This window comes from Aythya fuligula, chromosome 16 (genome assembly GCF_009819795.1).
Source record: "Aythya fuligula isolate bAytFul2 chromosome 16, bAytFul2.pri, whole genome shotgun sequence".
Classification (NCBI taxonomy): Eukaryota; Metazoa; Chordata; class Aves; order Anseriformes; family Anatidae; genus Aythya; species Aythya fuligula.
Genome location: NC_045574.1, coordinates 10,825,071 through 10,848,255, shown reverse-complemented (window position 1 = coordinate 10,848,255; position 23,185 = coordinate 10,825,071). Strand labels below are relative to the sequence as shown.

General features: G+C 38.4%; 1 protein-coding gene across 1 annotated transcript; it reads right to left on the bottom strand.

Moving 5' to 3' along the window:
- Positions 1-1,624: 1,624 nt before the first annotated feature.
- Positions 1,625-23,173, bottom strand: RAB22A (RAB22A, member RAS oncogene family). The gene is made up of 7 exons (XM_032198327.1): positions 22,865-23,173; positions 20,952-21,031; positions 17,254-17,335; positions 13,113-13,184; positions 12,909-13,015; positions 10,951-11,060; positions 1,625-9,737 (listed from the first exon to the last, which is right to left on the bottom strand). The coding sequence occupies exons 1-7, from the start codon at positions 22,898-22,900 to the stop codon at positions 9,640-9,642; spliced, it is 585 nt and encodes a 194-aa protein (XP_032054218.1). The 5' UTR covers positions 22,901-23,173; the 3' UTR covers positions 1,625-9,639.
- Between the last annotated feature and the right edge of the window lie 12 nt (positions 23,174-23,185).

Sequence of the window (23,185 nt, the reverse complement as noted above, 5' to 3'; positions counted from 1 at the left end):
TAAGAGTTTGATGAACCACAGCATAAAGGGTTTGCCAAGTTGGCATCATCTTGCAAAAGTAGATTGCAGCTGGCAGCTCCGAACTTACCTGCTCGGATGTGGAGAACTCCCCTACATTTTCATCCATGCTGAAATTCATATAGAGCACAGCAGTTTTTACTCAAAGTTGAAAACTTATGAAGTCTTATGAATGTAGTTTGCCTTTTTTACATATATATTAATGTGCATACAGTCATTATTGTTCAGATCAGATTAATTGCAATGGACATGCATCAAGGTCACCTGCAATACTACATTGCTATCAGTTACATAAAACAACCCTCACTTTGTTAACAATTTCAGCCACACCAAGGCTAGAAGAAAACTTGTTGCCAAGGTGCATTTTTGAATAATAGGAGAAAATAGTGATGAATGCTATTGGAAAAACCTGAAGAGCATGTGAAAGCTTTGTACTGGAACAACTTGAACGAACACTTGGTACAAAACTTTCACCTTAAAAGCTATGAAAGTCTCTATCCATGAAAAATATTATTCCTTTATATTGCGTGCATGCAAATGACATGGTTTGCATCCAGTTTCCCTATACAAACATGTAAATGTATCCCTCTCTATTCTAGCACATTCCTTGTGTTTACCCTGCTTATACACTCTCCAAAGCACACTTGTACCCTTTACACAAATACATTTGACACTCTTCAAAGCAGCTAATACACATCTGAAAGGACAACCTAAAAATAGCAGACACCAAACAATAAATTTACATTATTCCAAGTCTGTGTTAAAGAGATCTTACTGTTTATTTTTGCATGTGAACTGTAGCCAGCTGCTTAGTAGAAACCTGGATACAGGATTTTCAGGTGAGAAAAATATTCAGGAGAAAAATATTAGAAACAGGATTCTTTTTCTTTTATTTATGCTTTTAAAGGCTGCTGTTAGATAAACATGTTAACTTGCATCACACATTTGAACACAAAAACTACATCTTAAACATTATCCAAGTGAGATAACTTTAGCCAAGTCTATATTTTTGTGCTGTACATAACCAAAGCAGTTTCTAAGAGGGAAAAAAAAAAAGCAGCCAAGCAGCTAGCTGTACTAGCAAATGAGAAAAGATCCCTTCTCGCATGACAGCCCCCCACAACACCATACAGATATTAAAAGCACTTTACAGTTTTGATTGACAGAAATCTGGCTTAAGCAGTTAAGAATTCAACTTTTGATACAGACTAAGCTAAATGCAATGTATTAAATAACGTGACCCCAGTAGAACTTGTCAGGCCTTGCGCTGGCTGACAAGACTGTGTGTGGCCTGCAGTTTCTCAGACATCATGCTCCAAAGAAAGGAAGTGTAAGACAAAAGCTGCATTCTCCTTACTGTTTCTCCCCATCCTTTTTTTGTACAAGTTTGTCTGTTGTCTGTCTGTGTATACTTACGCCATGGAAAAGCTTCAGTTTCTGAATGACCAGCAGTCACTGCTTTTAGAAAACAGATATTTGAACTGTCACTTAGATTCACTTCTACTGTGGTATTGCTTAGCATTCCTCTTCTGGAACTCTATTACTATAGAGACTACTTTTGATGATGTTGAGAATTTTGGAACCACTTAAAAACAAGGCCAGCAGGTTTATAAACAAAGCTTTTTATTAATAAAATGTTTACACCTTTTTTTGCACAATACATCGGACTGGTAGTGATTTAGCATGTTATTACACTATAAAAGTTTATTATGGATGCTTAAGCTGAAAATGCTGTTTACATTATGCCAAACCAACATTTCTTTATTTTCAGTCTATGCACTATATGGGAGTGTAACAATACAAACAAAAAGGAGAGAACAAAAGTCTGGTTTTCCTCATTAGCATCTACAAACCAACAATACAGACAAACCTGTACACACCCTCGGGACCAGCCCAAGAGAAGACTATAAAAGTCTCAAAAACATTCATAAGCTTGAGAATTCATCACTATATTTCATCACTCGCAATCTGACTACATTTCATGCAGTGAAGCAATGGTTGTAAATTTGTGCAGTTTACAGTGCTGCAAATGCTCTGTAACTTTGAGCGGCTTTAGTTTGTCTTAATAAGAGATATTATAATAAGAAGGCACAGACCTTTCAATCTTTTTTAACAGGTTAACCCAATACTATAACAAAAAGACAGAACATTCTCAGGAGGGACAAGAACTGCTGATACAAAGGTTAACCTTCACGCTTAATTTTACAGGCATACATTTAGTACACTGCAAGAGCTATATGCATATCAGGTTATTTTTGTGCCCTGAATACACAAATGCAAATGCAAAGTTTTTGTTTTTTAACCTTCAGAATTATTTCCTTTTTTCTTCATTGGACTGGGGGCCAAGGAACACAAGGGGGAAAATTGCCAAGAAGTCTTAAGTGTCCTACAGCTACAGAAATATGATCCATTCATGTTTCGTATCAATTCATTCTGCCACAATTTCAATGCTGGATGCACTGTATTCAGAAATAGGAAGTACAGAAGTTAAAATACAGAAGAGTTCAAATTATGTTATTAGGGCTTTACTATAATTTACTTCCTTCAGGTGAATGTGCTTTTAGCCTCCTATCTAGTGTAATAAAATAGCGGTATGTGTCTCAGCTGCTATGATTTCTTAATTTCATAACGCTGTACTAATGAATTACCACTTTGTTAAAAAATATTTGCTGCTGTGACAGATACTTCTTGAACCTTTAAGGAGAAAAAAAGACACTTGCCACATTTTCTTGGCTAGATCCCATAAGGAAACAAAGAACAAATTCTCAAGAAAAGAGAATGGATTTAATAATAGGAAATACATACTGCAACGTGAGTAAAAGTAAGGCAAGAAAGTAGCAGTGAATCTGAACTGGACTGCAACAACTGGATGGAATATTACACCCACACAAATGAAGAGAATGACAGAAAAGGTTGTCTGTATCCTTCAACATCAGAAAAGGAGTAGCAGTTGGTTTGTTCAACAAAGCACGTGAAAATATTAACATGAATGAAACAAAGAAAACCCAACCTCCTTGAATAAAATTGTTAGTGTTTAAGAAAAAATTTAACCCCCCTCCCTCCCAACTTGCAGTATGATGCAATGGGAAAAACAAATTTCTTTCTTCTAGAAATTCTCTATTCTAGAATTAGAACAATTTCAGCAAATACTCTACTGAATTTTAACGGGACACATTCATCCTAGTGCCTTGATTTCCTACGTGAAATAGGAAGCATCAAATAACTCTAAGCCACTAGAAGTTTTGTAAGCATTTTTAAATAGCTCTTTATAGCACGCACACTCACAGTACTTAAAAATTCAGGCTTGGGTGGGGGGGAATTGAGAGGGGAAAGGAAGAAAAAGTTGAGCCTAGAATTCCTTTGACATGTCAGAGGAAACCCATAAATATTCTTGGGTTGTAGGATAGTCTTATAGGCCTTGAATGACTTTTTAATTTTTTAAAATCTGTGACACTTCATGGATAAAGTTTGATAATGCTTGTTCAGCTTTTGCACATTGAGTGTTTTTGATCCTATCTGACTTTAAAGTTTGCATTCAAAAGTCCAGAAAGTGATATATATAATTTTTTTTTTAAACAAGCATTGGTGTCAGAAGGCCTAACAATTAGAGAGAAATATGTTTTGGCACTTGAATTCTCGTATGAGAAACAAAGATGCAGTTTCAAGCTTATTTCTTTTGACAGGGTGGAGCCATACAACTCTGAAAAGGTCAGCTGACAAATCTTATATTAAACTTCTTTCTTTTCTTTTTTTTTTTTTTTTTTTTTTTTTTTTTAATCTTAGATTGGTAATTCACACCTGGAATAATAAGTCTTCTGTTGCCAAACATTAGTATGGGTATGATCTACAAATAGAGATGCAATGTGAGCATAGAATAGTTCAGTTGAAAGGGACCTACAAAGCTGATCTAGTCCAACTGCCTGGCCACCCCAGGGCTAACCAGAAGCTAAAGCACAGTATGGGTGGCATTATCCCAAAGCCCCCTGAACACCAACAAGCACGAGGCATCAGCCACCTCCCTAGAAAGCCTGCTGCAGCATTTGACCACGCTCCCAGAACCTCCCTGGCACAGCTTTGTGCTGTTCCCTCATATTCCACCGTCAGTTACCAGGGAGCACAGACCAGCACCTCTCTCCCTGCTTCCCCTCCCCAGGATTTGTAGAGCACAATAAGGTCACCTCTTGGCCTTCTCTTCTCCAAACTAGACAACCCAAGTGTCCTCAACCTCTACTCACAGGACATGCCTCCCAGACCGTTTACCATCAGCTTTGTTGTTTTCCTCTGGATCTTAACATCATTTCTATGTTGTGGGCACAGAACTGCACGTGATATTCAAGGAGAGGCTGCACCAGTGCAAAATACAGTGGAGAATCACCTCTTCTGACTGGCTGCCTATGCTGTGTTTAATAGACCCCAAAATATGGTTTGCTCTTTTGGCTGCCAGGGCACAGTGCTGGCTTGTGTTGCGCCTGCTGTCACCAGTACCCCTGGGGCCCTTTCTGCAGAGCCATTCTCCAGCCACTCATCTCCCAGGCTGTACCCGTGTCCAGAATTACTCCATCCCAGTGCAGTCCAGCATTTACCCTTGTCAGACTTGGCACTGATGATTGTCCATTGCTCCAGTCTGCCTAGATCCCTCTGCAAGGCCCCTCACCCCTCCAGGGAGTCAACAGCACCTCCCAGTTTAGTGTCATCAGCGAACTTGCCCAGGATGCATTCCACTCCTGCACCCAGATCACTGATAAAAATGTTGAACATAACTGGCCCTACAATTGAGCCTTGGGAAACATTGCTAGGGACTTGCCACCAAGCAGACACAGCCCCATTTACTACCTTTTTTTGAGCTCTACTGTCAAGCCAGTTCATCACCCAGCGCAGTGTGAACCTGTTTAACTCAGCTAGACCATCTCTCCAGGATATTCTGAGGGACAGTATGAAAGACATTATTAAAATCCAGAAAGACTGCATGCACTGCCTTCCCTTCATCCATTAAGTGGTTGACCTTGTCACTGAAGGAGATCAAATGACTAAGGTAGGACCTTTCCTTCATGAATCCATGCTGACTACACCTGATCAAAGTTTTGTTCTTTTATTACCTTTCAGCAGCACTCAAGATAATCTTCTCCATAACTTTTCCTGGGACTGAGGTTAGACTGACACGTCTGTAACTTCCTGGGTCCCCTCTAGTGACCTTCTCGTAGATGGGTAAAACACTGGCCAGCTTCCAGTCAGCAGGGAACACCCTAGACTACCAAGACCTTTGGTAAATTGTTGAGAGAGGTTCAGACGTTACGAGTTATCTCTGAAGAATGTTATACAGATCTTTGAAAACCTTACTTCCACACACACAATTCTCATGCTTTGAGAAACCGACTCATCACATACAAACACAGTCTTGGGTCATTGTAAAACAACTTCCCGCTAAGTTAAGAAAGTTCATCCCTGTCTCTTGTCCATGGGAAGACAAGCCTCTTTTTAGAGATTTGAAGTGTTTAAGAAAGATATCCGAAGTATTTTAGAAAATGAATAGGCAGTGTAGAAATTGATGTTGGTTGTATATTCAGAGTCTCCCCATGCTTGAGATATTTTTCTACTTTTATGCAGTTATTGCTGCTTATAAGCGAGGCTCCCTACAGGGTGACTAGCCACACAATTTATACAGCTTCTGTCCTGTAAATCATCAATTCCCAAGATAGTCTTTGCAGACTGCTGACATAGCACGCCACAAATAGACTGCCTCATCCTTAATAAACACTAAAGAGTTTCACAAGAACATCATTCAATCATCACTAATAAAGTTTTCTTTTCCAACTAATACTCAATATGTTATATTGGAAATGAACACTAATGTTAAGGAACAATTTAGGATTAGCATCATAACAAAAAGCTTGTCAAGGCCAACTTTTTTAAACCATTCATGATATTGAAAATGGATTATTTTTTGATCTCTAAAATGAAGCTTTAACCATGAATGAAAGCAATTCCCAATGAATCTCACATCTCTCGACCAGGTTAAAGGAACAGAATTCAGGATCAGTGAGTAGGCATGGCTGCCTCTCCTATTATTCTCTTCCCAGGCATGTAAGTATTCTTTCCTGAGCATGCCGGTAGCATTAAATTGGTACTATGTATACACAAACGTCAAAGACAAGTCTGCATTGAACACCCCTCTGAACTGTTAGCTGTCTGATACTGTGGCACTTAAAGGAAAGGTCTCACTGATACCAGTAGGAATTTAAAGTGCAATGATTTTTGTTTCAACATGGATCTAATAATATACAGTCTTTACCTTCCTGGAAACAGCAAAAGTTGTTGGAATTCTCTTAGAACTTTTCAAAGCACCTATTACAATTTTCAGTAGTTTGGCCACTAAATGCCTTTGTATTTTATTAAACAGAAGCTTCCCCAACTCACCTATCTAGGCACTTAGCATGCCAGTTTCCAGCATGTATCTAAAATATGCTACAAAGCTACCCATATAGCATAGCAAGCCATTTAAGAAGCTTATATTTTATAGGGAATGATGAAGACACCCTCCAAAACTTGGGCAGCACATTTAAGTAACTCCAAAGCTTAGGAACAAACCATTTGTCAAGTACAATTTTTATAGACATCTACACTTTTGTACGAAAGAGTTGGCGTTGTATAGAGGTGGAAATAGTAGCATTTTGTCAATTTAAAAATGCTCTAAATCAATTTTATGACATGCACCTCATTATCTTTTTACAAATTTGACACTTGTCCCTCTCAACTATTTTTTTTAAGCCATCAATTCCCTTTCAGATTATTTTAAAACCAAGTCTCTATGATGATCACAATTCATGAAAAAGAAAGGTGTAGCAGAATAAAACTCAAGTCCCAAGCTTTTTTCAGTAACTTCTTAACAAAGTTACTAAAAAGGTTATTGGAATGGTTGATAATCAATCCTTCAAACACTCAAAAGCTAATTTTTCTCCAAATAGAGAGGCTATGTTAGGGAAAAACATAATCAATTCCAGTAAGCCTAGTGCAAAATGATAGCAGGTGGCCTAAAAAAAATATTAGTACAGAAGAAACCATTTTTCTCCAACAAAAATGAGATCTCAAACATGCACATCTCATCCAGGCAAGACTGCATTTCAACTTTTAGTTAAGGCCAACTGATCAACAAGAAGTTATCTTGGCCCAAATGAACTGACATCTACAGGCTGTCATTTTCCATAGGCATGGTCTTAAAAAGCAGTCTCACTTCAGTGTTTCTAGTTTGGGCAAACCCTGGTCACTTCCATGTCTTCATTAACTGGAGTAATTCAAGATCAGGAGCGCAAAAAAGCTACGAAGTATGCTTGTATTCCACCCAGGTTAGTAACATGTACACAAAAGGAGTCTGAAGCATCAAGATTCAGCTACATCGGTGAAGAGCCAGGTTGATGCTGCTGCTTGCTTTTTTTGTTTGTTTTAAGACTAATTGTGGTATGCATCAAGTAAAAGAATAGCTCAGAATGTACTTTATAAAGATTTCCTAAGAGATACTATACAGGATCAGTGAGATAATAAAAGTGGTGTAATAGTACATGATGCAGTATAACTAGAGACAGCTACAATAATCTCAGTGTACTAACCTAGCTCTGTCCCACCTAGAATTCAGTATTTCTTCTCAAGTTAATAAATATTGGATATGTAATATTACACGATTTTTATTATCTCATGGAAAAGAAGACAAACTTCATTTTTATTCCATGCTACAAGCAATAAACATAATTTAGCAAGTCCAAAAACCTTTTTCTACTAACCTGCATGGAAGATATTCCTGATATTTGGTATTTTCCTTTTCTTACTATATTTTCTAGTTCAAGAAAACTTCCAGATTTATTATTTAATAAATGAAATATTTTATATATGAAGCATGAAGCCTGTACAATGATTTTAAAAACATAGTCAAATTTCATTAAAATATACTGATCCATTTAAAATTTCACCCTAACAGTTTAACTGTTCTGCTCCATAAGAGCTCTACAAGAATTCTGATTAATACAAACTAATCTGAATTGTAAATTCTTTCATTTTTAAAAAACTTTTCTCCCATTTCCTTAAGAGAAAATACTTGAGATGATAGAAAGCCAGATTATAGAGAACAAATATCTCACCATGACCTCATTTCAGTTGGAAAGCTTAACAGCACAGTAGTATATACTTGAGTATTTTATGATCTTTTTCTTCAAAAGTATAAAGTTCCTCACTACTGCTAGTAGGAAACAAAAAGCAAAAATAAATAAAAAAGCACAAAAGGGTATGGTCAATCTATAGTTTAATTGAGAACATACTAAAACCAACACAATATAAGCTAAACACTGATTTACTTAAAAGTCCTCACAGGTGAAAAAGCCCAGGAACCAAGAGGTAATGATCTACATTACCACATGTCTTAAGGTTACTTCCTATTTGTACTTTTGTGCCCAAAAGAGGAAAGACTGGGTGCACCACAGATGAAAACTTGTTCAACAGACAGACCTGACATTGCACCAACAGCAGCCTCTATTAATTGGTTCTTTCAAATGGGATTTAAAGAGTGAATTTCAGCCTGTCTCTGGATGAAGTCACCAACAGTGACAATAACATAAAATGCTGGAAAAAAAACAAACTGATAGATAACCCCAGAAGTTTATCCATAGGTGTGGAATGGAAGGAGTGAATAAGATTGCATTAAAAAAAAAATGTTTTTACATAATTTATAATACTTTAAACACTGGTCTCTTAAATATAATATGAACACTTTACACATGCTAAGCAACTGAAAGCTTTCCCCCCCAGCCTTTTAAGTCTTACCAGAACTATTGGCAGCATCTGTTTACAGCATCTGTTTTTAGTCAGTAATCACTTAATTTAGTCAGAACTACAGCTAGGTTTTCTTCAATCAACATCTTAATATTAAAAACCTTCTATGAACAAGAAGATGACTATAAAGCATATCAGTTTGCCTTAAAGTGATTAAAGTCAGCATGGAAAAAAAGATTGTCCATGGTTTAAGACCTCTCGTTTGTGTCCCCATCCCCGGTGTGTATCATCTTTAAATAAAAAGTGCAAATGGGTTCTGGGGAGTGGATGGACTGATTTGCCTATTATCTGTCTTCAGTTGCTTATTCTGTAGCCACCTCAAACCAACTGTCCCATTATACTTTGGATTAGCTACAGTTAAATCTCAAATAAGGCTCACTGAAGAAAAGGAAGAAATGACATCTGACTAACTTTCAAAGTTCAACAGACTCCTCCCACCCCCAAGTCCCACAAAAGTGCTCATTTCCCTTTTTACAAAAAAACCAAAATCTTGATTACAAAACTACTAAGCATTTCAGTTCTACCATCCATAGTCACCTTCCTTTTAAGCAAGGCCACAAAACTGATGATGGATTCCCTTTTAATACAAGAGATACTACACTTTTTGTAAGTAAACAGGCTGACATTATGATTGCAGTCTTTTCTGCGAGCATACAGATGTCAGATGAACTGGTCCGTTTTTGTAGGACCTTGGGCGTATGAACACCAGCAGATAGAGATCTAAGACTGATAATATAAACCCAACGTGAACTATTAACTTCCAAGACCACCTACTGTATAAACAAGTCTGATTTTCTAATGGATCAGTCAACAGCAGCTGCGCTTTGTCACCGATGGCTGTCTTCTAAGTTTGAATCCCTTACCACTAGTTGGGGGGTTCGTGTCAGTTGATGGAATTCTACGACCTATAAGGAGGCAGAAAATAACATTTATTGCAAACATTATACTTGGAACTAATTGTATGCATTCAATGTATGTTTTGTCAGATGTTATTAATGACGATATTCCCGCATAACAGAAGGATGGCAGTTAACAGTTTATACAGTGCCCATAAGAGGTACAGTTCCACAAAAAAGAGCAGAGGCAGCTTTAAGCTAACTTTGCACTTCAGGCTAAATCAGTCTTAAGAGACCTAAGTTATGGAAGCACCCAGAGAATAAACTTTGCAGCACACAATACCATCTGGAATCTCTTTGTCGAGATCTATCATCTAGACCTGCATTTCCACAGCAGATCACCTGTGTCAGGCTTAACACTGAAGCGCTTGTAAAGGTAGCTACTTCAGTCATCTAGTCGGTGTTTGAAGTTGACCATTCATGGCTGAGAATTCTTTTTTGAGAGGTTTAAGATGTTTTTTCAATGTTTAAACTAGGCCATTTTTTAAGATTATAGAGAGCAACTATAAAGTCAGTAAACCATGAAGCTTAACTACAGTGCATATTTTTGACATCAGCTTCAATATACTCATCTGCTTTCAAGAACTTTTTTTTCTAAAATATAACATTGTTGTAGTCACCCGAAGTTAAATAATAGTGCATACACACACAAATGGACTGTTGGTTCTAATTTCACAAGCAGACTGATATATCTGCATCTTGATGTTGCTGCTTGAAATACATCTTACAAACAAAAAAAACAAGATATCACAACAGTACTGGTGGAAAATCCACACACTAGTTGCTATCTCCCAGGCAGTAATCTAGCACTTCTGAATTCTTCTGTTTTTGAAAACACACTGTTCTAAACTAAGCACAAACATTAAGAGCAAGAATCAAATTCTTTTTCTCAGTTGTATAAAGTTTGGATAGTTCTCATGCCATTTGCTGTCCCTTCCATAACCTTGGATGTACCAGTTAAATCATTTAACAATGGATATAGTAAGATGACACTGACTTCTGACATCAGTGCCCTGCTTGCTATTTGTCCAGCAGCATCACAGTAGGCTTAAAATCCCTACAAGGAATCTTTAGAGGTCATTAGATGACCAAAAATTTACACACCTCAGTTAGCATTTACATCAGCATACTATCACCTAAATAGCACCCCCAAAAAATTACAGTAACCAAATTTCTACTTGAACGTCTTTCAGAAGAAAACATTACCTGTTTAAATACTTACTAATTTCTATAAAGAGTTCATTAATGTTTATTGCATTTTTCGCACTTGTCTCTACAAATATTGCATGAATGGAATCTGCATAGTCTTTAGCATCTTTTTCCATGACTTCTCTAAAAAAAAAAAAAAAAAAAAACAAAAAAAAACTGAATGCAGAAAAAAAAACAGGATTCAGAATTTTAAGTGTCTCACTTAGCAAGTATTTCATATTACCCATTTCTCATCACCCTGCTCCCTCATCCTGAAGTTGATGCTCATTCTTTACTGTATGCTTTCTTCCAGAGGTACAAGCACCACTGAAGCACAATCAAACTAAATGACCTCAATCCATCTGACGTTACAATGGAGTTTGTTTCTTGAGTGCTTTAAGCACAGGTCTGCAATCAGTCATTGGGGGTACTTTGCTCTTCACACACACAAGTTTTAGGGACTCTGAAAAGATCCTGAAGTTTTCATTCCGCTAATCCAGTGGATTTCCTACAACTGCTCCCCAAACTAGATCTCTCTGAACACTGCATGGATTATTAGTATACCATTTAGTTTATGTGAAGCAATGAGGACGTTGCTATGAACAGAAATGTATTTTGACTGTGCTAACAACAAGACAGCCAAGTAGTGAAAAAAACTATTTTCCACCCTTAAGTTGATAGGCAAGTTGATAATGCAATGCATAAACAACAAGAAAAAAAAACAAAACCCAACAGCTGAAGGGAAGGCTATATGACTATACCCCACACAGCTTTACATACCATTTCTAAGACACATCTCTCCTGTCAGTAATAACAGGCTTAGGACATCAAAACACACAAAAGCAGAGACTTTAGGTCAATGACACAAACACTGTCTCTGTAGTAGAAGGAATCTTGGCCATTAGCTTGAATAGCAATGTTTACATGCTTTATGATGCCACCTAAGTACCAAGATGTAAGCACAAGTGGGAGATTTAATACTGCATGCCTTAAAATTTTCTTCTAAGGAATTTTATGCCATATTTACTCCAAGAGATATGTTGTTTCTGAGAAGAGTTATTAGAGCTCACTAGGTTACTAAAGTATACTAATGATTTGTAAAACCACACTAAGAATCAACTTCGCAGTGGTTTTTCAAACATAACCAACCATGCTGTTGCCTCTGGACAGCAACAGTGGTACCTTTTCCAATGAAATCTAAAAACAAGAAGTTTGCACACACCTTTCTGAATTTTGGCTTATTTAACCAGGACATCAATAAAAAAGGGCTTCTTTTGTTTTTAATACATGCTTTCTTGAGACTTTGGCTGTCCATAAAGTTTCTCAAGAGTTTTTCCCACTTCCTGCAACCATCTCAACTACAGCCAATTCCACCCTGGCATTTAAGCAGAAAGGGTAGGCACCTGAACAAGCAAGTCAGAAGAACCTACACAATGCTTTCCAACAGGCTCGATGTTTTTCATAACAGAATGAGGTGCTACAGACTGACAGGGTACTTGTTACAAATGAGGTAAACAGGTCGTATTACACCGTAGTTTCACGGGCAGTTTAAGCTTGTATAACTTGGCACTGCCACCAGAAAAGGTAATCCCGTCTCCCTATAAACTGCTCGTTCCTAACCCTGCTACCCTACCTCTGTCATGCTAGCAAGTGATCATGTTGTGAACAAGATAAATACACTTGGATAGGTTTTCCCTTTTTTTAATTGGTTAGTTTTAATCTGGATGCATTTTACAGCCTGATTTGCTGCCCAACCACACATATACTTGCACCAAAGGGGAGGAAGTGGGCAAGAAAAACAAAGGCAGACTAACCAAATCTTTTGGCAGTAGAAAACTCAGACTCCTTGTGAAACTCCAAGTTTCACGAGACAGTGCAAAACTGCTGAAGTTTAACTGCTTAAGATTTCAGAGCTGGTGAAACATATTAAGTATTTAAAGGTCTATGAGCTTATCTCCTGAAATTAAGATTGAACCATCAACAGTTATTTACCTTACATCATTAAGATCACACTTATTTCCCGCGATAGCTACAACAATGTTTGGAGGTCCATGTTGTCGAAGCTCTTTAACCCAATTCTTTAACGTTGAGAAAGTTTCCTGATGTGGAAGAAGAACAGAAGGAAATAAGAATCAGAACTGGCCCATGTCACAATAACCAGAAGTTGTAATGCTGAGTCAAAGTCCAATTTCTTACCTCTTTTGTGATGTCATAAACTATAATGGCTGCTGCTGACCCTCTGTAGTACATTGGGGCTAAAGCACGAAACTGAAAGAAAGAGACCGTACATCATGAATCTCATTTTCACTGACCTCCACAGCTTCCTTATTTAACAGTACAGTAAGAGATAACTAGCTTTAAATGTAACATTAGGGGAAAACTTTTCGTTGCAGAGAGCCCGCACAGCGGACTACATAAACTTCCATGAAAATATTGTTTTACACAGGCCAAACAATAAACAGTCTAGGAATCAGCAGCACACCTGTGGTAAAAAAAAGCACGCAGCTTACCTTGACCTTATTTTGACTAGATTAAAATCTCTCATTTAAGAAGAGGCTGGCGATACAGACACAAACCTGCAGCACACATGCTCAACTTCAAATACTGAGCAAGGGGGAAAAAAAGTCAAAACTGAACTTGTTTCTTCTTGCTGGTGTTTTTGGACAAAAAGTAGTTTAAAAAAAAATAGCATGTATTATTGCTGATTTGAAAAGTTCATAGGCTGGTGTCAAACTCTAGCCCTACTGAAAAATGAGTAACTCACCCCATTCATTTAATGCTAAAAATGCTGTTTTCTCCCTGATCTAATTTATAGCATTAGGGGTTTTGCTCAAGTTTTTCCTCAAAGCTCAAAAATTTGAAGGATGTTTATATCTTAAAAAAAAAAAAAAAGTCCAAAGCTATGTGATCCATTGCAAATAAAGCTTTAAGAAACATGTTGGATAATAAACGCCTACAGTAATTTTATTGCAATATTCAAAATTAAACCTGTAACAGGAATATTTGGTTGGTAGTGAGTTTGCAGGGTATAAACCAGGGCTGTAACTTTGCACAGACAGTGTTTTGAATCCAGGATTGGGGGGGGGGGGGGGGAAGAACACAATTGAAGTCGCATCTAAAATATTATTAAAAATTTCTTAACAAAATAACAATATGATGTTCTAATTGAAAAAGCACCATACAACTGGTCCAGCAAACTAAACTCTCAGCTGAAGCAGAGAGTATGCTACATGTGCTGTTTTGATGTGAGCATGTGGTACTTCAATCTTTCACGCATCTTGCTACTCATAGTAAAAACCATGAGTAGAATACAGATTTCCAGGAAGGCTGATATTTTATTAGAACCAAGCAAATTTCCTTTTGCTTAATACAGTGCAACTGAGAGCAATATTATGAATCATAAAAGTTTTGGTATAAAGGCAAATTCCAGACCATTTACATTTAGATCTCAAATTCTGTGTTGAAAACGGGGTTTTGAACACAAAGTTCAGAATATGAAAATATTTAATAGTGAGAAAGGGAAACACAGGCAGGTATTCAGTTCACATTGGGGCATAATCCCTCTCCTCCATATAAATACTAAAATGCAAAGGGAAGCATATTTGGTAAACCACTACTTGGACTCCTTGCAACCTGGCTTTTTGATTATTTGACTGTTTACATTGGGAATAAACCAACTTTCACTTGCTGATTTGGTATTACTCTCATTTCCTGCCTAACACTTAGATACGTGTTTTTTTTTTTCCACCTAAGAGCAGTCAGTAGGTAAAATACATTAACAAAACACATGCCACCAGAAACACCAATTTTTTGTTTTGCTGCTTTTTCTAAGACTTCAGCTTGCCCTCCTGTCTCTTGATTGACGTTTTGACAGAATTATTAACAACGTAATTATCCAGACAACTTTTCTCAATTCTTAGGTATGAATGCAGAAATCCTAGCTGCTGTAAGTAATCTTCTACCAACTTTATATAGTTCAGAAGAAATGAGAGAACAAATAAGACATGCAGGGAAGCCAGCTGTGTGAAGTGAATTAGCACACGTTTCTACCTTTGGAGCAAGGCTAGTTTGTCACTTCCTGAAGCCATTTCGAACACGAGGTTGCCTAGTATAACCTAGACCCATTTGCTGATGGGCTTTAGAAGTAGAAGATAGTAAACATTCCTCAAAAAGACCAGGAATTGTGTTTGTTACTATCATAGCTCGTAAGAGAAATCATAATCCCAAGAACAGTTTGGGCGTTTTTGGTGTTCCAGACCACCGCAGATGGGATCCCTTCCAAACACCCTGCCAAACATATTGCTTACTAGAAAACAGCGCTGCAGAGTTCAGCACAAGGCATGCATATGGACCAATTGTAACCAGCAGTAAGAGAGAGCGTCAGCTTGGTTTTGGAGAGAATGTGTCTATGAAGACACTGACACCCTATCAAAGAAAATATTCTTGCTCCCAATTTGCTGATTTCCTCGGATATATTGGGCCCCACAGTGATGACTTCTTGTGTGGAACAAGCTTTAGAGATATCACAGATCTTGGGTCAGGGGCCAGGTAAGCCATCTTTTCTGACTTTCACAAGCGTAACATGCAACTTGAACGGAAGAAAATAAAAAGATGTCACAGTCTAAAAACAGACAGGGAATGTGCTAGTCATGTACAGATACACTTCCTCAGATTGTAGCGTGCTGAATCCAAATTAGGGCGTTCTCCCATTGCCTGCAAACACAGTTAAAGTGAACAGGATGGAATGCTACTACGTAATAGATATTTCCTGCCAAGTTGTTGCAGGCACGTTTGTAAAGCTTTCTGTTTAAGAGTACCAGCCTCTTCAGTCATGCTCTACCCCTCAGAAGCCTGATTCAAGCATTAACATTTCAGAATGTGCTATGATGTTCACTTAACTGTTGACAGCAAATGCCAACTGAACTCTGGTAATGGAAGGGCTGGGATATTTCTGATAACCTACATAAATAGGACATATCCCTGGGACACATCCCCAGTGACCTAAGTTTGCCTTATATCATGCCGCTGGGAGGAAGTAAGTAGTCATTCAGAATCTAGAACGCTGAATGCAACACAAATATACTTGAGTAACTTTTCTACCCATGAAGGCTGTTATCACATTAAAAAGCCACCAAGTCAGTTCCACCAGGACTTCCAAGAGTTTGAGTGACTGCACGAGGTTGACTGAGCCTTTACAATATTTTCCCTTTTTTTTTTTCTTGAGCCAATCCTGAATATACTATAGTTGCATTTGCCAGTTACAGTCTTAAAATAACTCAACCTGATCAAACTGACTCTTCACAGGGAGCACTGTAGTATCTATCTTTGTTACAGTTAGCACACATCCTGAGTAAACTCATAGGTAACTGACAGTTGCCAGTAGCTAACAGTCAAGAATCTGAACTGCAAGAGTAAGCGCTGTTAAGGGGGTTCATTTCTATCATTGTTACTGGCAGACCAGAAACAAACAAGTTAACTAGCAAACCTTTCCTTTCCCAAAGTAAAACTGATGCAAAGTAATTAACTGTGATTTCATTTGACTAGTCAGTTTCTTGAATGTTTTTATTATCTCTGCTCAGAATGCATGCTGCATTTGGCCCTCTGCACACTGCAGATATCAAAGTCTCAAGCTATCTAATTAAAATGTGAATTTCAAAATAGATTTCTTGACGTAGCTTTTAACACTACCAGATTTGGGCAGATAACTCCATGAAGTAATAGAAGATCAGTTCTCATCCAAAATACTGCTTGAAACAATTTTTGATCACCTAAACCCACATCCTACAAACAAATTAAAAACCTTAGTAGCACCTTAATAAGGTGCTGAACCTTAATAAGCTGAACATTTAAGCTAACAGAATGTGTTAGCAGTTGTGTATTTTTCCAGAATCAGGAAAAATAGCCTTACCTGTACAATGAAACAAGAACATTCGTTTCACTCTGATGCTCATGTTAGCAGTCACAGTGAGTGTTTAAAACTCAAATAAAAATGGTACCAGAGACAGGTGCTGGCTTTTTGCCCTCCCTTGTTTTCTTTCATACACCACTTACTTTCAGTGAAAATAATCCCAATCTTTTGTTTTCTGTGCTACTATTAGGTAATCATCCTTAACTCCACTTTTCAGCTCTAATACCAGTAACGGAAAATATATTTACATCACCAGTATCTTGACAGAAACCTGCACAGAAACTAATATTCTAATAGAAGTTCATAAAACCAGATCACTTCGCAACTTTCAGGGGTGGGGTTGAAAAGCACCCCAAACTCTAACCAGAACCACCACCACAAGTCTGATGAAAGATATGTGATTAAAGATATGTATAAAACTCTACTCACCCGTTCCTGTCCAGCTGTATCCCAAATTAGGAATTTATGCAGCTCATTTTGATACTGTACAGTCTTGGTCATAAATGAGGCTCTGGAAAAGAAAATAGTTTACGATTTTCAGAATATTAATGCCAAAATATAAATGCCTTCTTCAAACATTAGTATCATGAACGTTTAAAGAAGTCTGTATTTCAGCAAAAGTGCTTCTCCACCCCACCCCGACAAAACCAAGTAAGATTTTCATATACAAATGTTGAAATTAATTTGAAGAAAAGGGTACTGTTACAGAAGGACAAAATAGCTACTTAAATTTAAAATAAAGGGGAGCAAATATTAAATGTTTTCCAATGTTAAGAATTAATCTCCTTCCCATTCCTTAAGCTCAGACGGCTGGCCAAATAGTATCACTGTCCAAAGTTGGGTGTTCTTTTAAGAAGCCAAATATAAGATGCAACATCCCTACAAACTAAGTCTAACTACAGTTTACTTAAATGCAGGTAACTCAATGTATTTTAGCAAGGAGTAAAAATAAATAAAGTGATAGGAGCATCTGTAGTAAAGCACAAAGACTTCAATTTCCTTAAGACTGATGAAAATCAGGCATTAATTCCTAAATTAGATTCTCACTGAAAACCAAACTACACCAGTACAGTCAATTCGAACAGCTGCACTAATCCATGTCACAACTAAACATCCCAAATGGTGGCTGACTCCACTTGAAATTCTTTGAGAAAACGAAGATTTCAATGACGAGTAAGCAAGAGCACGAGAGAGAGAGCACACAACTCAGAGACAAGTTGCTTTGGGAACACCTAAATTAGTTACCCTTGACTTATAGTAAGAAGACTGGCAGTATCTAACCTAAATTTCCTATCTGCTTCTTCCAGCCAACACCATAACTGCACGAACAACATCTATACACATTCAAGAAGCCTGTTTAATGGTATAAAGAAATACTGAAGACTCTGCAGGCCCTAGAGATGCAGGAGTGGAAAGCATCCTCAGCACTGAGTACAAAAGTTCTGAAGTTCTGACAGGGTTTCTACAAGTTACCTATATTCAAATTTGAATCATGAACTAATCGTGAACACTTACGATGAAGTGTGATTGCTCAAATATTCTAAGACAAATAGAAGTAGGACAGGAAATGTAAGATTGTATCTCATGAACTCAAAAAGTAAAAGGAGTAAAAGCTTTACTTCTCAGCTTTCGTTTTGTAAGATGCTCTAAAACCTCTCTCTAATCTTTTATCAATCTTTAATCAATTTACTCTTTCCACCTCCTAGTCTCAATCAGAAAATTAATGCAAAGTCTAGCAAAAGTTTCAAAAATGAATTTGCTTAGAATTTTTGGGCTGCTTCTTACTGGAACTTCACACAATTCCTGCGTTTGGACGAGTCTTGATCCATACTGCTATACCAAAGTACCAACAGTACGAGTTGTTGAACCTCTTAATCATTTTATTAATACAGCTGAAAGACAGATTTTAATCCATCACTTCAAGAACCCATATGAATTCCACAACTATCACTAAATTAATGAAAAACAAATTAACTCCTGCAAATTATCCTAATTACCGCAATGGTGGGCAACTTCTAAGAGCACTGTAAGATACTGCGTAGCATCTGTTACAGACATTTCACTGAGAAAATGAGTCTAGGTCATATCTTTTGGTTCCTGCCTTCAAATATATATCCCCTCCCTACGCAAAAGGGAGGGGAAAAAAAGTAATAAAAAAATCAACCATCACAGAAACAGAAAACTACAAGATGAAAATAAACTGACTCTAGAAAGAAGACAACAACATTTTATGAAGTTCATTCTAGTCTCAGCCCTTTTACCAGGCAAAATAAAACAAAAACCACTTGAGGTTTCTCCAGAATATAGGAAATTCTACTTCGCCTAAATAGAAGCATCACAGATCACAGCCTTTGCTCCGCAGCGTTATGCAGTCTCACAGACATGCACGGCAACACAGTTTTCCAGAACTTAAAAACTGACAGCAAATTTGACAAGGCTGGAGTTCATGTGTGATGTGAGGACATAATGCAAATTCCATACTAGTTTACTCAGAGGTTTAACCCAGGTAGTTCAGATGTCTGGCCATATACATGTAACTATAGAAAAGAGCACCACAGCCAAATAAATAAGTACTCCTCACATTTTCAATGCTTACGTCTGTGGTACCATGGCAGGTCACTTACTGCTTAGACTTTTTTTTAAATGAAAAAACAGGCACTACATGCACAAGCACGAACGCTAACTTTGGGCTGCTGTAGATAACACTCATATTAGCCAACTATTTAACAGTATAAGTTAAAAAAAAAAAAATTTTTTTTTTTTTTTAAGTACTTGGATGATTAGGAATGAAGACAGATTACCAATTTCTCATTAACCTCAGGTAATAGAAAAAATAAATTGATCTTGCAGTACTGTCTGTCTCAACAAAGAGGTTTGCTTGTAGTTGTTATTACTGTGTGCAGTAAGTCTTAGCCTTCTGAACAATTTATGTTTAAGTGTTTAGGACAGCCTGGTCCCTACTTAAGCAAATAGCAGTCTGGCTACTATCCCCACATCAGTTCCATTGTCCTCCGAAAAACAACATCTACTGTAGCTAATTTGACAGTAACTAAAGATGTTCAAGCCTTGAAGATCTAAGACAAACAATCTAGCAATCTGTCTTAAAGGCTACCTTTGTTAACAGGGAAATTAAAAAGCATGGTTCCTACAGAATATCTTGCAGTTCAATACCAATTTCTACACAGAAAAATTGGGGGGCGAGGGGGTCTTTGAGGGGGAGGGAAGGAGAGAGAGCGCAAGGAAACCACATTCTCTAGAAGGGCAGGATGAGACACAGCTAATCTTTATCAACAGAATCTTTTCAGTCAAAGCTGTAGTAGAGGCTGTATGGCACCTTAGACAGGAAATTCTATTGACCCCCCACGCTTCTCAGCATCAAGTAAAGTCATGTCCTCCTGTAAGTAAGGAATTGCTTCTGAGCCAAGCAGTGCATAAGAGACTTGGAAAACAAACAGGACAGCAAAGGAAATAAACAGAAGAACTTCCCAGCACTCCAAGAATTCCTGACGTTCTCCCTCTTATCTATTTGAAAATTTGAGCTCAGTAACACTGCTCTTCTGAGGCTCATCTTTCGAACATCCTTAGCTGTGTGGCTGATTGCATTAACAATTTCATCAGTTACTCGAGCGAGTGCGTAACATATTGACGTATAATAATAGATCGAACTAAAGAGAACCTACAACCTGAATTAGTATATTAGCTACCTTTGAAAACCTAGTAGACTTGTTATTGTACTTGACTTGTCAAAAAAAAACAACCTTCAACAAATCATGCAGTCACATAATAATCATACTTTGAAACTCAAGAATAGTGCATGACAAAGGCATGTTGTTCTTTAACAGAAGCATCTATAGTAGAATACTTTTAAAAGGATTTTATTAGCCATGATTAGCAACACAAAATGGGTTCAGATCTTACATATGAAAATGGAAGCTGCAGTAGGGCCAAATACACTCCCAGGTTTCCTAAGGTAGCTCAGGGGCTAATTAAGACTACAGTCATATTTATTACCACATTTAGCTGCCACACACAGAAAAGCCTCATATGATCTTTTAAAGAGGTATATATACATGCTCCTACAATTTAGTCTGATCTTTGAACGAGTCACGTTTACTTTAGTTTCTTACCCTATTGTTGGGTTAATGTTGGGATCAAAGCTATCTTCTACAAATCTCCACACAATACTTGATTTGCCCACACCAGTGTCCTAGAAAAAAACAAAACACAGAACAATTGAAAGAGATATTAGTTGCTGTAAACCTTTTATTCTTTTTGGTCTCACATCTATTTTTCATGAATAATATGTTCCTGCAGACAATCTCAGAGAACTTGGATTAGATTCTGAAATATTTTGGGTATTAGCATATTGTTTACTAGAAAAATGAAAGGTCTCTCTGCTAAGTTATAGTTCTCCAAATTGTTATAAAGAAATTTTTATGGAGAATAAAAATCTGCATTCCTGCTTTTTATCAGTTATTCAAGCTTTCCTCCCACAAAGTATACACAAACCAAACTTGAACTAGAGCAGAGAAAGACCTACCACATTTAGTAAAATATAGAGCAACTGAATATTGTACTCCACCTTTGCAAGGCAATCGAGCACATGAAATTATACAAGTGTGACACACACATTTCAACTTCTGACTAATGCTGTCCCACCCTGCATAATGAAAGGCCTGAAGTGTCTTCATGACACACCTGAAACATGTTTCAAATACAACTTTGCAGGTTTATAAATGGTAGAAGAGGAGACTCAACATAAAAATTTCAGGGCACACATGTATTTGTACCACCAAATCAACTGGGAAAAGAAAGCAAGCAGTAGTGGGCATATTTAGGAATGACATAACAGATTACTAGTACTAAGACCATTCTCAATAACAGTTGGACATTTTAAATAGTCACTTAACTAAGACAGGTGACAACAAACTTTTTGCTTTACATCTACAGAGCGAACAATTTTAAGGAAAACCAGCACAAGCGCTGTTGAAGTTTTACACCGTTCATGTATTATCTTTAATCTTCTATTATAATAAAACTGGGTACAGCACGTACACTTATGTTTATCTTTTCAAATTGTTGTCCTTGCGAAGAACGTGTATGACCTCAGTTTTGTATTTTAGAGTGTTTGCAGTCTCAATGAACAACACAAACCTCAAAAAGAGAAATTTAGATGCAGTTTCTGGCTCTGGGAGTTCAGGAATCAGTTTTCATAGGTGTTTACTCTCCTCTTCTTACAGGAGAAAATACTTTGCAGGCAGAGCCAACTGTAGCTCAGTTACCTCAAACGTTTTCATAACATGAAGAGCACAGAAACAATTTTCTCTCTGAAGGGCAATGGGGCCATTTACAGGCAGACCATTTTGCCTGTCACACTCTGTACAGCACAGGATTTAGATGTAGAAAACTCCACCTATTCAAAAGGAGACTCTCCAATGAAGTCCTCAGGGTGAACCCAACCCAAGCCAACACATGGCTTATCCCTGGAATTCCAAAACTCCTACTTCACTTCGCTTGATGTCTCCTCCTTCCTCTACCTGCTCCACTTAATGCACTTTCAAAGGCTATGCATACTGTTAAAAAATAAAAATCACACACAGAAAAAAAAGAAAGAACAGTTCAGCTTCCCTGCCTCTCTCCAGTTTGATTTCAGATGCTTTTACTTATTCCTTTTACGAACTCCAAGGCCGAGGAAGAGGGAAGCACACACTGAGCCTTCGCGCTTCCTCTCTGCTTCTCCTCAGAGGCCAAGGCCGAACGAGGAGGATGAGGATGATGATGATGAGGAGGAGGAGGAGGAGGACGACGTCTCCCCATGAAAACGCCTCTCCCCACAGGGAAAGGCCTGGCCGCCCCCCCGACCGCTCTCCTCCAGGGACCAGGGCCGGGAAGCCGGGGCCCAGCTCTGGGGGTGCAGGGCCCCAGGCTCAACCCCAGCAGCCACCACCAGCCCGGGGAGCCCCTCAGCAGGGTTGGCGAGGGCAGGCAGCCCCCCGCCCTGCCTCCTCCCCTCCCCTCCCCGCTGCCCCGCGCCACTTACCCCCAGCAGGCAAACTTTCAGCTCCCTCAGAGCCATGGTCGGGCGGGCTGCGCCTTCACCGAGCGCCGGAGACACGGCCCAGAACGATCATAGCCCCTTCCCCGCTCGGCAGACGGACACCCGGACAGGACACACGGACAGCCCGACGCCAGCGCGGGCAGCCCCCCGCTCCCCGCCCCTCAGCTACGGGCGGATCTCCCCCCTCAGCCGCCGCGGCCCGGCCGCCATTTTGGGCGGCCCGTCCGCCGTCACCTGACTGCAGCCCCGGCGGGGCGGCCGCGCTTCTCCTCCCTCTGAGGAGAGGGACGGGGGACGTTTAGG

Bases quoted from the DNA above. Each gene is read 5' to 3' on its own strand.
- RAB22A (XM_032198327.1), bottom strand. From the start codon at position 22,900: ATGGCTCTGAGGGAGCTGAAAGTTTGCCTGCTGGGG. The intron at 17,336-20,951 runs GTAAGAAACTAA...TTTCTTTTCCAG, and splicing joins AACATTAACCCAACAATAGG to AGCCTCATTTATGACCAAGA. The intron at 11,061-12,908 runs GTAAATAACTGT...TTTTTTTTTTAG, and splicing joins TGTGATCTTAATGATGTAAG to AGAAGTCATGGAAAAAGATG.